The sequence below is a fragment of the Muscardinus avellanarius genome (assembly GCF_963383645.1).
Source record: "Muscardinus avellanarius genome assembly, chromosome: 3".
Classification (NCBI taxonomy): Eukaryota; Metazoa; Chordata; class Mammalia; order Rodentia; family Gliridae; genus Muscardinus; species Muscardinus avellanarius.
In genome coordinates, this window is record NC_137788.1 from 131515244 (window position 1) to 131529182 (window position 13939).

The following is a 13939-nucleotide window of genomic DNA, read 5'->3' on the forward strand; positions in this document are numbered from 1 at the left end:
AGCTTGTCACGGCGGCCAGGGCTGGGCCCCTCCTCTGAACTGACCCCAGCTCCCTGCCCACTGTCCCTGGGGCAGCCTGGCTTTAGCCCTGGGCTCCAGGCCCAGCCGATGCCTTCCAAAGTGACGTCATCTTGGACAAGACAAAAGCCATGAAGTTCATTTTCCTCCTCTGTGAACTGTGCCTGGTTCCTCGCAGAGGAGCCCTGAGGATTGGGTAAAGTGGGGCCCAGGCTGAGGGCACTGAAGAGTAGGGGCCCAGTTAGGCCTGGCTGGGAAATGGGGTTGCTTGGGGTTGAGAGTTTCAAGCCGGTTATTTAATTCCGCACCCACAGCTCTCTCCTTCCTGAGGGCTGTGGGTTCCAATGGCCATAGTCTCTGCTCCTGGGGCCACCTACCAGCCAGCAAAGTCAGGAGCTAATGTAGAAAGAGCAGAGTACTCAGCTCAGAGCCTGCGCTCAGTGCTCCACAGGGAGCCCCTGCTCAGGTACACCCCCCCCCAACCCTTCAGATGGGAGGCCCCACCCGCCCCCAGAATCCTCACCCCAGACCCAGGCCCTGGCCTCTCCCTGGGTGGGAAAAAAAAACTGGTGTGTTTAAAACTTGGGTGCCTCAGACCTGCCTGGCAGCTTCTTCACCGCAGGAAAAGGGCTGCTAGATGGAGACCACAGCCCCAGCCCAGCCCAGGGATGAGCCGCTCAAGGGGGCACCGGGACAGACAGGCCGAAGGAGGCCGAGGAGGGATGTTTACTTTATAGAACACAGGAGTCAGCAATTTCCTCTAATGAAGCCACAAACTGCGGGTCCCAGAGGGGAAGGTCAGACTCAGCCTCAGTGGCAAAAGGCCAGTTTCCCCTACTTTGTTCTGTACATTAATTGCCAACATGATTTAACCTCCCGGCACACTCCCTGCCCCTCACCACCACCATTCCCCCCTCCCCTGCCCAGGGAAAGATCAGTAGGTGTCTGCTCTGTCATCAGTAAACTGTCAGTAAACTCACGGCCTGGAGACAAAGACAGAGCACTGGACTAGGATTCTCACCTCCCAGCTCTGCCGTGATTTGCTGTGTGACCTAAAACAAGTCACTTTCCCTCTCTGACCTCAGTTTCTCCTTCCGTAAAGTGAGAGGGTGGTGTCTGGGAGCACAGCACATTCTCCCATCTCTCCCCTTGTGAAGAATGAGCCCACATTAAGAGTTACACTCTGCGGCTCATGCGTGCTCACTCCCTGCAGGGCTGCCATTCTGAAGCTGCGGTACAGAGGGGAAAGGAGCTCAGAAAGGGCTCAGAAAGGCCAATGCATTTCCCAAGGTCACACGGGGGAGAGAGCTGGGATTCCAGTCCAGGCCTGTCTGACTCCAAACTCCACGCCCTTTTACTTGTGTGGTGTCTTCTCTACATTGCCACGTAATGAATCCTGACATTAATGAGCGTTCACTGAACGACGACAGGCTTTGTTCTAAGTGCTGTATGTTTATCTCATTCAATCCTAACAATCACAGGGTAGCATTATCTACCCAGCTTATGGATAAAAAACTAAGGTTTAAGACGCCTAAGTAACTTCACCAAGGCCACAGCCTAGCTGCCAAGTGCAGTGTGTATGTGTGTGTGTGTGTGTGTGAGAGAGAGAGAGAATGTGTGTGTGTGTGTGTGTGTGTGTGTGAGAGAGAGAGAGAGAGAGAATGTGTGTGTGTGTGTGTGTGAGAGAGAGAGAGAGAGAATGTGTGTGTGTGTGTGTGTGTGTGTGTGTGTGTGTGTGTGTGTGTTGGGATCACTTCTACTACCCTGCATCTGCTCACAGAAGCATGGCAGCTAAAGGGTACATTCCTCATCTCCAGCACAGCATCCTGGAAAATCTTTTACTCCAGTAATTAGGAAATTAGTCAGTGGTGATGGTGTGTGTGGGGGGAGAGGGGGACATGAAACTGGTTTACTGCTCTTAGGGCTAATAGTTTATAGACCTCAGTTTGATGAAGAATGAAATAATTAGAACAGGAAATGCATACACATTATGTATGTGTCACCTGGCTATAATTTGCAGTCTGCATCCTCTCCCCCCAGTTCTAGCTGGGTAGCTACCCCAGAGGCCAATGTGTTCTGCCCTGCTGGAGTCCACTGGGGGAGGGGATGTCTTCAAAGGACATCGGAAGCCTGGGAGGAAATTCAATCGCTGTCCCACTGATGGGGAGGCCCCCTCCCGCCTCCCTGGCTAAAGCAGCTGAGGTTTGCTCAAGACCTAGACAGCCAGTCAGCGACAGCGAGGAGAGGGGAGACAAATGCGGAAACGAGTTTGTTCATTTGGGTGATGGAGTGCCCGCTCCCCTCGCTGGCATGCGGGGTTCAATAATGGCAGACAGGGCTTCAAAAAATTGCCGCATAAATAGATGAGCCCTTTAAGGTAATAGAAATGCTGTCATCCCGGGGAGAAATATGGGTCCCAAATCCTACGGGAGGGGACACTGGGCTCACCCTCCCCCTGCCTCCTGAGCTCCCCATCCCCATCACAGTCGGAGCTGAAGGGGAACACGGGGGCTGAGAAATGGCCAGAGGGCCCCCATCTCCCAGCGAATGGGCTCCACGCTGGGAGAAGCGGCAGGAGGGAGTCTGGGAAATCAGGTCTCCGCAGCCCTGGGTGACCTTTCAGGCTGCTCTCTGCAGGCACCACGGTGGCAGCAATCAGTCCTGGAGCAGCACCGGAGGCGCCGCCAGGCTGGTGCCTAAGTGAGGCCTTAATTAAGGTAAGGAAAGCTGGTCAGCAGAGGAGGGCGGCAGGCTGAGGAACCGGACTCATCCCCTGCCTGCCGGGAGCAAGTCTATACCCAGTTCTGGGGAACCTGGGAGCCCTCAGCTCTCAGCCTGGAGGAAGCGTCAGCCAACTCTCCCCATTCCTGTCACCCCCATTTCCCTAATGGGGCACCCAGGCCAGGCACGTTGGCCTCTTCAAGAGGAACATCCTTTGGGGGTTAATAACAGCAACAGCAGCATCAACACGGGGGTCCTGAGGAATGAATGCAGGGGTATTCTGCCTCTGAGCTAAACTCCTAGTCTTGTTTACTTATTTATTTATTGGTACTGGGGATTGAACCCATGGGTATTCTACCTTTAAGCTACACCCCAGCCCTATTTACTTTTTATTTTGAAACAGGGTCTCACTAAGTTGCTGAAGGCCTTGCTAAGTTGCTGAGATGGGCCTCGAACCTGCGATTCCATCTCAACCTGGAACTGGGATTGCAGGTTTGTACCATGGCAACCGGTAGTATTGACACTTTAAAAATGGTAATAATAGCTAACACTTGTTGAAGGATCACTAATATGCTGGGCATATCAAACGCTTTGCATGTCCCAATTAATTTAATCAGCCCGAGAATCCTAAGGGCTTTATTATTATTCCCCTTTCATATCTAACAAAACAGGGGCACTGAGAGGTCCCTTGCTCAAGGTCACATAGCTACAATAAGCCACAAAGCTGGTATATGAAGGCAGAGAGTCTAGCACAGAGTCTCTGCATCAGCACTACCCAGGATTGCATAAGATAGAAGCGCATGCCATTACCCAAGGAACCCTGAGGTGGTGCTGGAGGACAGCCACCTGTTCATCTAAACTTCAGAGAGGCCAACAGGTAGGTTTAATTCCCAGCCCGGCTGGCAAGGCCCCTTGGGAAATACCATTAATTCCCTTCCTATAATTGTCAGCCTGGGAACTTCTACTTTAAGGATATTGCTCCTCCCAAGGGTTTCTTTCACTTCAGGGAGAGTTCATTGAACAAGCTGTTCATGTGGTAGGCAGTGGTAGGTGGAGGTGGGGGGCAGGAGGTACAAGGTTAGAGGGAGACGCGTGCTTGTCCTCAGGGAGACAGATACTGCATATGCGCTGTGAGAGTAGAGAGAATACCACGGACACATCTGAGTTAGTATTTATAGAAGGCTTTATGAGGAAGCAGCCTTGGAGTTTGTCCTGAAAGGCTAAGAAAGATGCTCATAGATCAGTTAACACTGTGGGGACAGCATTGTAGGAAGAGGAAAAAGGCACAGACAGAGGGCCTGATAGAGACACTGTGCTTAGGGAAAGTGAGTTACTTGTCTCCACACAGGTTGTGGCAGGACTTACCAGGACATGAGATTACGGTGGACTAACTAGGTGGGCTTCCTGTTTGCTTGCTTTGGTTTGTTCTTTGCAGTACTAGAAATCAAACCAGGGTGCTCTACCACTGAGCTACACCTCAGACCTTTCTATTTTCTCTTCTTCTTCTCCTTCTTCTTCTTCTTCTTCTTCTTCTTCTTCTTCTTGTTCTTGTTCTTGTTCTTGTTCTTGTTCTTGTTCTTCTGGTGGTATTGGGGTTTCTGCAAACCCTTCTACCTCCGGGCTATACTCCCAGACCTATTTTTATATTTTTATTCAGAAACAGGGTCTCTTAAGCCAGCAGGGCTGGCTTCGAACCTGCTTGATTCTCCTGTCTCCGCCTCCCAAGTGAGGGAATTACAAGCGTGCGCCACCACGCCCAGCTCTATTTTCTACTTTGAGACAGGGTCTCCCCAAGTTTTCCAGGGTTGCTTTGAACTTGTGATCCTCCTGCTTTGGCCCCCTACTTGCTGGGATTCCAGGCGCGTGCCACTGTGCCAGGCTTGACCTAACTAGTTGTGGGGGCAAGATGCAAAGGGCTGCGGCTCAAGTTCTCCTTGGCGGGCTTGGAGATACCTGCAAGTGCACGGGCAGCTCTGTGGGGCCCCTCATTCACAGCTCAGCTACTTCTCTGGTGAGCGCAGGTGAGAAGAAAGGCCCTCACTGCAGGTGCCCCAGACCTTGTCCTTCCCTCTCCTGTCCACACTGGTGTTTCTTTTGGGCGAGGATCCCAGGTTCTAAAAGCGCTCAAGGAGGAGGCACCACGCTATCCAAGGTGCTGAAACCCTCAGTTGTAAGCATCCCCATTGCGATGACAGGGGCCCACACCATTGTTTCTGTTGGGCAGAGAATTTCATTCTTGTTTTACAGGTGAAAGTAGAAGCCCCAGTTGTTAGTTAGGGCTATGAACACAATATCTGGTCATTTATGCATGGCTCTTTTTCCCCACTGGGAAACCCTGGTGAAAATTTACCATTGGAAGCTGGGTATAGTGGCACATGCCTATAATCCCAGTACTTAGGAGGCTGAGACAGGAGGATCACAGGTTTAAGAACAGCCCCAACTAGACTCTTAGCAACTTAGTGAGACCCTGTTGCAAAATTTAAAAAAATTCAAATAGGCCTGGAATTGTAGCTCAGAGGTAGAATGCCCTGAGTCCAATTCCAAGTATGGCAAAAAAAAGAAAGAAAGAGAGAAGGAAGGAAGGAAGGAAGGAAGGAAGGAAGGAAGGAAGGAAGGGAGGGGAGGGAAGAAAGAAAGAAAAGAAAAAGAAAGAAAAGAAACTCACCAATGGATGCCCTATGAGATTTCATTGCTGCTGCTACCACAGGTTCGAGGCCAGTGCAGCATAACTTAGTGAGACCCTGTTTCAAAATAAAAAACTGGGCTGGGGTGTAGCTCAGAGGTAGAATCCCCCTGGATTCCATCCCCAGTAACACACACACACACACACACACACACACACACACACACACACACTTAAATAAACAAGAGCCCTTGATGGGGAGAGCTGCGGTGGGAGGGAACAGCTGAGGACATGGTTTCACCTCCATTTCCGTGTTGGCTCATCACATCCAACAGTGGGCAAGACTGATTGATCCCTCCTGTCTTAGAGACAAGGAAACTGAGGGCAGCAGTGCAGTGGGGTGGGGTGTCCAAGGTCACTGAGCCTAGGATGGAGTTCTTCAAACTCCCAGAAATGGGCTCTTCAAGTTAGTCTTTCTCTAATTCCCCATCTTAAAATCTTTCAGGAACAGAGCAGGTATATAAATTCACAAACCCACGCACCCACTGCTAATCGTTGCGGCCCCTGGGACACTTGGGGCGCTCAGCTGAGTGTGCTCTGCTGATCCACACTTCTCTAGAGCTGGTTACAGGGAGCTGTGCTCATGCAGAAGCTGGGCTGAGGGCAAGAGTAAGGGCTCCCCCTCAGAGCCCAGTGCAGGCAGAAACGAGTCACTTGCTGGTTGAGAACAGCTGACTATTCTGTAATAACCTCGAGGGGCCCCTGCCCAACGCCCAACAGGGTCCCCAAAGAGCCCTTCCAGGGATAATGAGACTGAGCGGCAGGAGATGAATGGGGATTGGTGGGGGTCTCACCAGGGCAGCATAGCTCACAAATCTATCTTAGTCCTGAGCCCCAGGCAGGCTGGACTCCATGGTGAGAAGATTCCCACAAGCAGCAAGCCTGCCAGAGTTCAAGGACAGAACCATTTGCATCTCAGTGGGAGGCAGGGCCTGGCCTCTATTGGGGGTGGTAGGGCTCTGGCCAGAGGCAGTGCATGGTGCATGCACAGGTCTCTCAAGCCTTGATTTTCTTCCTTCTGCAGAATGGTGATTGGGCAGGCAGGTGGGAGTTACAGGGAGGAAGCCCTGGCTGGGACTGGGGGGGGGGGGTAGCCCTCAGTGAGCCCCACCCTGTGGGCGCACTGCCTAGCTGGCCTTCCTCTCTTTCCCCCAGAAGGATGCACTTCCTGATTTGGTCCTGAGTCTAGTTATTCAGAGATAAGTATGGAAATGCTGGTTCATCTCTCCCCAGTGCTCACCATTCACAGGTGAGCAAGGTGGGACCTGCCAGGGGGAGCCAGTTGCCCAGTCACAGGATGGCCTGGTGGCTGAGCAGAGCTGAGACTGGGCTTGGGGGAACCTGGGCACCCCATGCCTGTGGCACAGCCAGCATCAGTCCTTGTTCACTGGCTCTGTGAGGTTTTTAATCTCAAATGACTATTCTCTCTGACTCGATCCCCAAAGTAGGGTGCTCCCATTTTTCTGTGGAAGCCGTAGACCAAACTCAAACCAGCATGGGCAAAGCAGAGAAGAAACCTCTAGAAGGAACAGACATGTTTCCATTTAAAGATGCCAAAGCGTCCGTTTTTGCTCAGCTTTATCTGCACTGGGGAGGAGGAAGAGGGAAAGAGAGTTTCGTCTTGAGCCTCCTCTGCAGGTTCACGGGTGACCTGCTCTCAAAAGATGGTGTCACAAACTGTAGAAATGATCCCTGAAAACCTGTAATCCCAGTACTTGGGAGGCTGAAACAGGAAGATCACAGGTTCAAAGCCAGCCTTGACAACTTAGGGAGGCTCTCAGAAACCTAGTAAGACCCTGTTTCCAAAATAAGAAATAAAATCAGTCTGGGGATGTAGCTTGGAAGTAGAATGCCTCTGCGTTCAATCCCCAGCACCACAAACAAACAAACAAACAAACAAACAAACAAACAAACGGATGTTGTCACCAGGCAGCGTGACCTTACTGCCACTATCACGGCAGGGCTTCCTTGCGGATCAGTGGGTACCACCTTGTAGCCTGGGTAGCCTCGGCCAGTTCACACCCAGATCAAACACATCCACACCTCTGGGAGTGGGGCCAGGAATTGGCCCTGGCAAAGCTCCCCAAGAGATTCCAATGTGCATCCAAGCCCAGAACCACAGCTACGCACCCGCTACGCAGCAGAGATCACCACCATTCACATGGGCCTGCCAGGAGCTTGTCAGAACGTAGAGCCTCTGGCCCCACCCCAGACCTATCCGATCAGAACCTGCAATTTAACAAGGCCTGCAACCTTAGGTGACTCTATCCCTTCTCTACCCCTGTAAGCGCACCCCTAAGGCAGGTGTTCCATTTCACAGGTGAGGAAATAGAACCTAAGAGAGGTTAAGTGGCCCAAAGTCACACAGTTGGTGAGTTAGGACAGCCCGCTGTGACCCAGATCTGGTTCCAGACGCTACACTTTCTCAACTGCATAAACTTCTTCCTATAGTACAATAAAAAGTAGAGCCCTACCGGGCATGGTGGCGCACGCTTGTAATCCCCGCGCTTGGGAGGCAGAGACAGGAGTATCACGCAGGTTCGAAGCCAGCCGCACGCGTTGGCTTAGGAGACCCTGTTTCCAAATATAAAAATAGGTCTGGGAGTGTAGCCCGGAGGTAGAAGGGCTTCCAGGAACCCCAGTACCACCAAAAAAAAAACAACAACAAAAAAAAGTAGAGACCTGGGGACCCCTGGGCATGCGGGGCTGCGGACTCACTGGGCACACCCCAGCTTTGAATAGGATTCCAGTTCCAGTGTCAAGTTCCCCAGAATCAAACCTCATAAAGATGAGCATAATGCATGAGGAAACACAAATAGTAAACAGACACGTGATTACTCTCCCTAGTAATCAGAGAAATGCAAATTAGAGCAACACTGAAGAGCCATTTTCTACCTATATAATTAAGCAGAAAAAAATTTAAAATGTTAGTGAAATTATTCTGAGATAGGTACACTCATAGGGCTGGTGGCACTGTAGATTTATATAACCCTTGGGGAAAGTGATATGGCAGTATCCATCAAAAGCCATAAATATATTATGCCCACCAACCTGGGAATTCACCCTCAGGAAGTAATTCTGCGGGAGCGAGCAGGGGAAGCTGTACGGAGCCGCTCATTGCAACGCGGCCTGTGCACCTCGGAAACAACTTAATATTCAGCAGTCAGGGGATGGCCGGGTAAACTAGGGGCTCGCTGGCTCCTGCGATGTTAGGTAGCCATTTAAAATGATAATTAAGAGGCCCAAGCGGCAACCTAGAAGCGTGGGTGAAGGAAATCAGAATGAGAAACTACATGTGTGCACTGTGGCTCTTATGATGTAAAAAAATACATGTGCACAAGGACACAAACACAGAAGGGCCAGGTGTAAAGAAAGACAGCCAGTGTTTCAGAGTGAGGGGCCGATGGGGAGACCTCCTCCTCCACCTCCTCCTGGCACTTTTTGTTTTTGTCAAGGGGTACCCAGGGGCATTCTGCCTCCAAGCTGCACTGCCAACCCTTTTTTGTTCTATACTTTGAAACAGGGCATTGCTACTTTGCCGAGGCTGTCTTCGAACCTGCGATCCTTTTGTCTCAGCCTCCCAAGTCCTGGGATTATGGGCATGTGCCACCATGCTTGGCGTTTATTGTTTATTTTGAAGCAGAGTGTCGCTAAGTTGCTGAGGCTGGTCTTGAACTTTAGAACCTTCTGTCTCAGTCTCCCAAGCACTGAGATTACAGGCATGTGCCACTGTGCCCAACTCTTCTGGTACTTTTACAGTTACAAACCCCCAGCTGTTTTTTATACATTTTTTTTATTGAAAATAAATGGTATACATTTAAACTATGCTTGGTGCCCTCTTCCCCCCACCCTCATTTTCCCTTCCCCACCTCCCACCAATGATTGTCCAGGGTAACCATGCCATATTCATACTTTTACACATATTCGGATGTAGACCCTCATTAACCAAGTTCAGCCTTCTTCCTCTCCTATCCTTCCATTCAAACTTTGCTGAGATTTCCCTTCCATTATCTGGAGTCCCTCTGGTATTCCCTATGCTCCCTAGTTTGGGCATATTAGAGGAAAGATATGTCCCTTCTCTTTCTGTGCTTGGCTGATCTCACTTAACATAATGTTCTCCAGGACTTTCCATCTTCTTGCAAATGACATGATTTTGTTCTTCTTTATAGCTGAATAGAATTCCATTGTGTGTATTTCCCATAATTTTGCAATCCATTCATCTCTTGATGGGGACCTGGGTTGGTTCCATATTTTGGCTATTACGAATTGTGCTGCTATGAACATGGGTATGCATATGTTGCTATAGTTCTCTGATTTCAACCCCTTTGGAAAAATACCCAGGAGTGGTAGAGCTGGATCATATGGTGGATCTATTCCCAGTTTCCTAAGGACAAACCCCCAGCTGTTTAAGAACAGCTTTGGGGATGCTCCTATCACAGACCCCTCTGAAGGGGCTTCGGGGAGACACTCCCATTCTTCGCCCGGGGACCTCTATTGCCAAGAAGTGGAGGGAACTGGGCTGGTGGGGGTCAGGAGGCCACGGGAGGCCCCTCCCTTCTTACCATGAAGCCTGGGGCACAGGTGCAGCTCCCCGTGATGCTGTGGCAGTCTGCGCCATTCTGACAGGTACAAGGCTGCTGGCAGCCATCGCCGTAGTAGCCAGCAGGACAGGACTCATTGCAGTAGGGGCCAGACCAGCCTGGCTGGCAGGTACAGGCTCCAGTGACTGGGTGACAGCTGAGCAGACAAGAGACGGGGGAGAGGAGAGTCTGTCAGGGGTGCAGCCACATCCCACCCAGCCATGTCCCGCCTTCTGCTCACCCCGAAGCTGGTCTGCCCAGGCTAGCAGGATCAAAGGCCCTCGGAGGGTAAACTGTTGAGTGCCTTGCTGTGTATCAGAAGATGCCAAAGCCGTATGTGTCTTATTAGTCCCAAGACACCAAGGCTCATGACGGTTTTGTAACTTGTGTAGTTACATAGCCAGGAAGAAGCAAGATTGGGATTAAAACCCAGACCTTTAAACTTCCAAACATGCTGTCGCTATAATGACCAAGGTAGAGGGTGGCTTCTGTAGTCTCTTGCCTTATAGACTATGGGGTCCAGAGCCTCCCCATCCCTTGCCCAAGGCAGATAACTAGGAGACAGGAATGCAAAGGTGGCCATGACACCTAGTGGCCTCCCAGCTCGTAGGGGTTGAATGAATGTTGGCTGAGTTAAAACAGGACTTCAGGGCAGAGGTGGCCACCTCCCTCTGCAATATTGGCATGGGAGAGACTCCCCCAGTCTGCCTTGCCAGGCCTCTTTCAGTGAGCGAGGGTTTCTCCAACCCCTCTGTATCTAGGCCAGAGAAAGGACCATCTGGCTAGGTGCTGCCAGGTGTGACCGCGGAGTGGGCAGCCCTGGCCGGCAGTGGTCTGACCCCGTAGCCAGTGTCCGTTCACAATCTGGGAGATGCTGCTGAACGTGATGCCCGTGTGCTGCTTGGAGCTCCGCGGGAGCACAACTGACTGGTGATTCCAGATTCTGCCTCTGGAATCCAGAGGCCACGGTGCCTGCGGGCCGCTCTGCGGCAGGGACTCTAGGGTGAGCACGCTCCTGGGAGCTCCTCTAATGGGCACCTCTGGCTTCAAGACGCCTAGCTATGCCAACTTGGAACTGCTGCAGGCTGGGACCGTTCCATCCCCCTTTCCTTCCTTTCCTCTGTCCTTCAAAGGGTGAGACCTGCACTGTGGTCTGACAGCTCCCCAGCTCCCTCCCCATTTCCCCATTTGCCCCGCTGTCCCCTAGTAAATCTCCTGCACTTGGCATTTGCTTCTGGGACAGCCCAGAGCACTGGACAGTAGAAACAAACTAGCCACTTCAAGTCTCTGTGTCACCGGCCTCGCTGCTCTGAAGCCAGCTCAAGGGATAACCATGAAGAGACACGGGCACTGGGCTGGCGGGAGGAGCCTGCTACCAGGCTCTGCTAAGTTCCACAGAATAGGAGCTTTGTCTCTCTGGGCCACAGATGGGGCCCCCGTTCCTAGCTCATAGTCACTGCCTAGTGACATGTTTGGGAGTATATGCAGTTTTCATGAGGTTTGAATATTATCTGTGCCTGCTGACTTGTTATCTGTGTCCCCACGAGGTCACGGCTCCCTGGAGAGAGCCCTGCTCGGCCTCCTTCACCTCTCAGGGCCTGGCAGGGTTCTCGGTGCATGGCAGCTGCTTAATGCACACTTGCCGGGCAAATTAATGAACAGACTAATTATGTGCAGCCCCGCCAAGCAGTTTCTCTTCTGGGGGCTCTGGTTTTCTCCCAGAAAATGAGGGGGTAGACAGAAGCAGACAGTCCCTGAATAGTGAGTGCCAGGAGCTAATAATCATTTTGGAAAATGTTTTGTCTCATTAATCATCAAGTCAAAACAACAACTGGATATCACCTTTCTTTATCAAAACAGTAAAGAATTTTTTAAATGCTGGTAAAGGTTTCAAAACAATTTGAAGTTATGTATCAGAAGACCTAAAAATATTCTGACTCTTCGGTCTTGTAATTCCATTTCTAAGAATCTGTCTTAAGGAAATAATCATAGTGTGCAGAAAGATTTATGCAAAGAGATGTTCCCCAAAGCATTATTTATAACAGTAGAAAATAGAAGCAATTTGAATAATAATAAATAATATGTGACCAGGCTATTAAAGCACCAGACACTTTACACATGTTATTCTAATCTTCAGGAAGCCTGTGTATTAGGAAATTGAGCCTCTGTTTTGCCCATGGCAGTTGGCGGCTAAGAGACTTGACCAAGATCATACAGCTAAGTGGGTGAGTGGTAGAGCTGGATTTCACCCGCAGGTCTTTCTGGCCATGTTTAATCCCTGCCTCACACTGCCTCTGACCACAGGGTGCTGGTTATATGAAACTTGACTGCCCACATGAAGGAACATGGCATAGCTTAGCTTCTCCAGGTTCCAACTTTCCATAGGCTGCCTCTGAAATTTATTTATTTATTTAATTTATTTATTTAGTGGTACTGGGGATGGAGCCCAGGGACACTGTACCTTCAAGCTACAACCCCAGACCTATTTTCTTAGTCTATTTTTAAATTTTTTTTTTGTGTGTGTGTGTGGTACTGGGGGTAGAACTCAGGGGCTTTTCTACCTTTGGGCTATACTCCCAGACCTATTTTATACTTTATTTGGAAACAGGGTCTCACTAAGTTGCTGAGAGCCTCACTAAATAGCTGAGGCTGGCTTCGAACCCATGCGATCCTCCTGTCTCATCCTCCCAAGGGCTGGGATTACAGGCGTGCGCCATCACGCCCGGATCTATTTTTTAATTTTTGAAACAGGGTCTCACTGAGCTGCAAAGGATCTCACAAAGTACCTAAGGCTGTCCTCGAACCGCGATCCTCTGGTCTCTGCCTCCCAAATGCTGGGATTACAAGCGTGCATCACCACGCCCGGCTCCTCTGAAATTTAGGTGTAGGGTTAGAAGGCCCAGCTCAGTCATGGTTGTAAAGAGTGACAAGCTGGGCCCCAGGAACGGCCCAGCAGGTCTTGGCTGTCCCATCGGCTCTGCTGGCCCTGGAGATTCTAGAGCAGGTCTCAGGCATCTGGGCACTCTTCCTACTAGTAGATTCTTTTGCCATCTCTGCCCCACAAATGGTTAGGATGGGAGACACCCACCACCGGCTCTCACCTCGGCGAGGGCGCTGTCCATGAAGAGCACGCTGGCCCGCCACGCCCTCACGCACGCTGGCCCGCCATCCCCTCACACACACTGGCTTCACATTTCCCGCTTCTAGTCTCTGCTGCCATCTTTGGCTGCTCAAGATGCCATCTTGGACCTAATTTTATTTTTCACTCTGAGAACCCAAAGGCTCAATCTGAAATCATCTCTCCTTTTACTGTCCTTAGGATTCTATTTCCAAAAATGGATCGCTCTACTCTTAATTTGATTACTTACATTATATTATAAAACTCCAACAGTCCCTTGAAGAGAGGATGGGGAATGACAGCTGCCAGCGATTGTATCTGAGGTGTGCGATCACTGTGCTCGGCACCTTTGTCCCTAGTAGAGGGACTTGCACATCCTGGCTTCTCAGCATCCTTCCTAGCGAGGGTGCCCCCGTTCCCCGGGTCACGTGGCAGGCCAGGCACTGCTGGTGAGGGTCAGGCAAACGTCGCACTTGCTGGTGTGCAGGCTGACCTGTTCTCCCTCCCTCCCCAACTTTGTTTCCATTTTCCCCAGAAATAGATTAATCACAGGTTAAAAGGAACTGAAGGCTGAGCGATGCAAGAATCTTTTCAGAGTGGATTTTGTGCCGTTCTTCTGGCTGCTCTGAGATTTCTATCAATGCTGCATCTGTTGGCTAAATCAAATCTCTGCGCGGTAATACACAATCATGGCTGTTGGGATTCGCCCGTGACAATCCAATTGTGGAGGGGACATTTGCGAGGCCTGTATCAGGCCTCTATGAAGGAGGTCATTCCTCTATGAAGGAGGTCACGTCTTTGTCTGTGCCACAAAGAGTT

At 50.7% G+C, this 13939-nt stretch overlaps 1 protein-coding gene across 4 annotated transcripts in view; it reads right to left on the minus strand.

Moving 5' to 3' along the window:
* Window positions 1–13939, minus strand: part of MEGF11 (multiple EGF like domains 11) — a gene marked incomplete at both ends in the record, with an annotated part of 227329 nt that overhangs the window by 49435 nt on the left and 163955 nt on the right. For all 4 annotated transcript variants that reach the window (XM_080691722.1, XM_080691721.1, XM_080691723.1 and 1 more), the window contains one exon: window positions 9985–10159. In XM_080691722.1, coding sequence (XP_080547848.1) covers window positions 9985–10159 — 175 coding nt within the window. The remainder of the gene's footprint in view (window positions 1–9984; window positions 10160–13939) is intronic.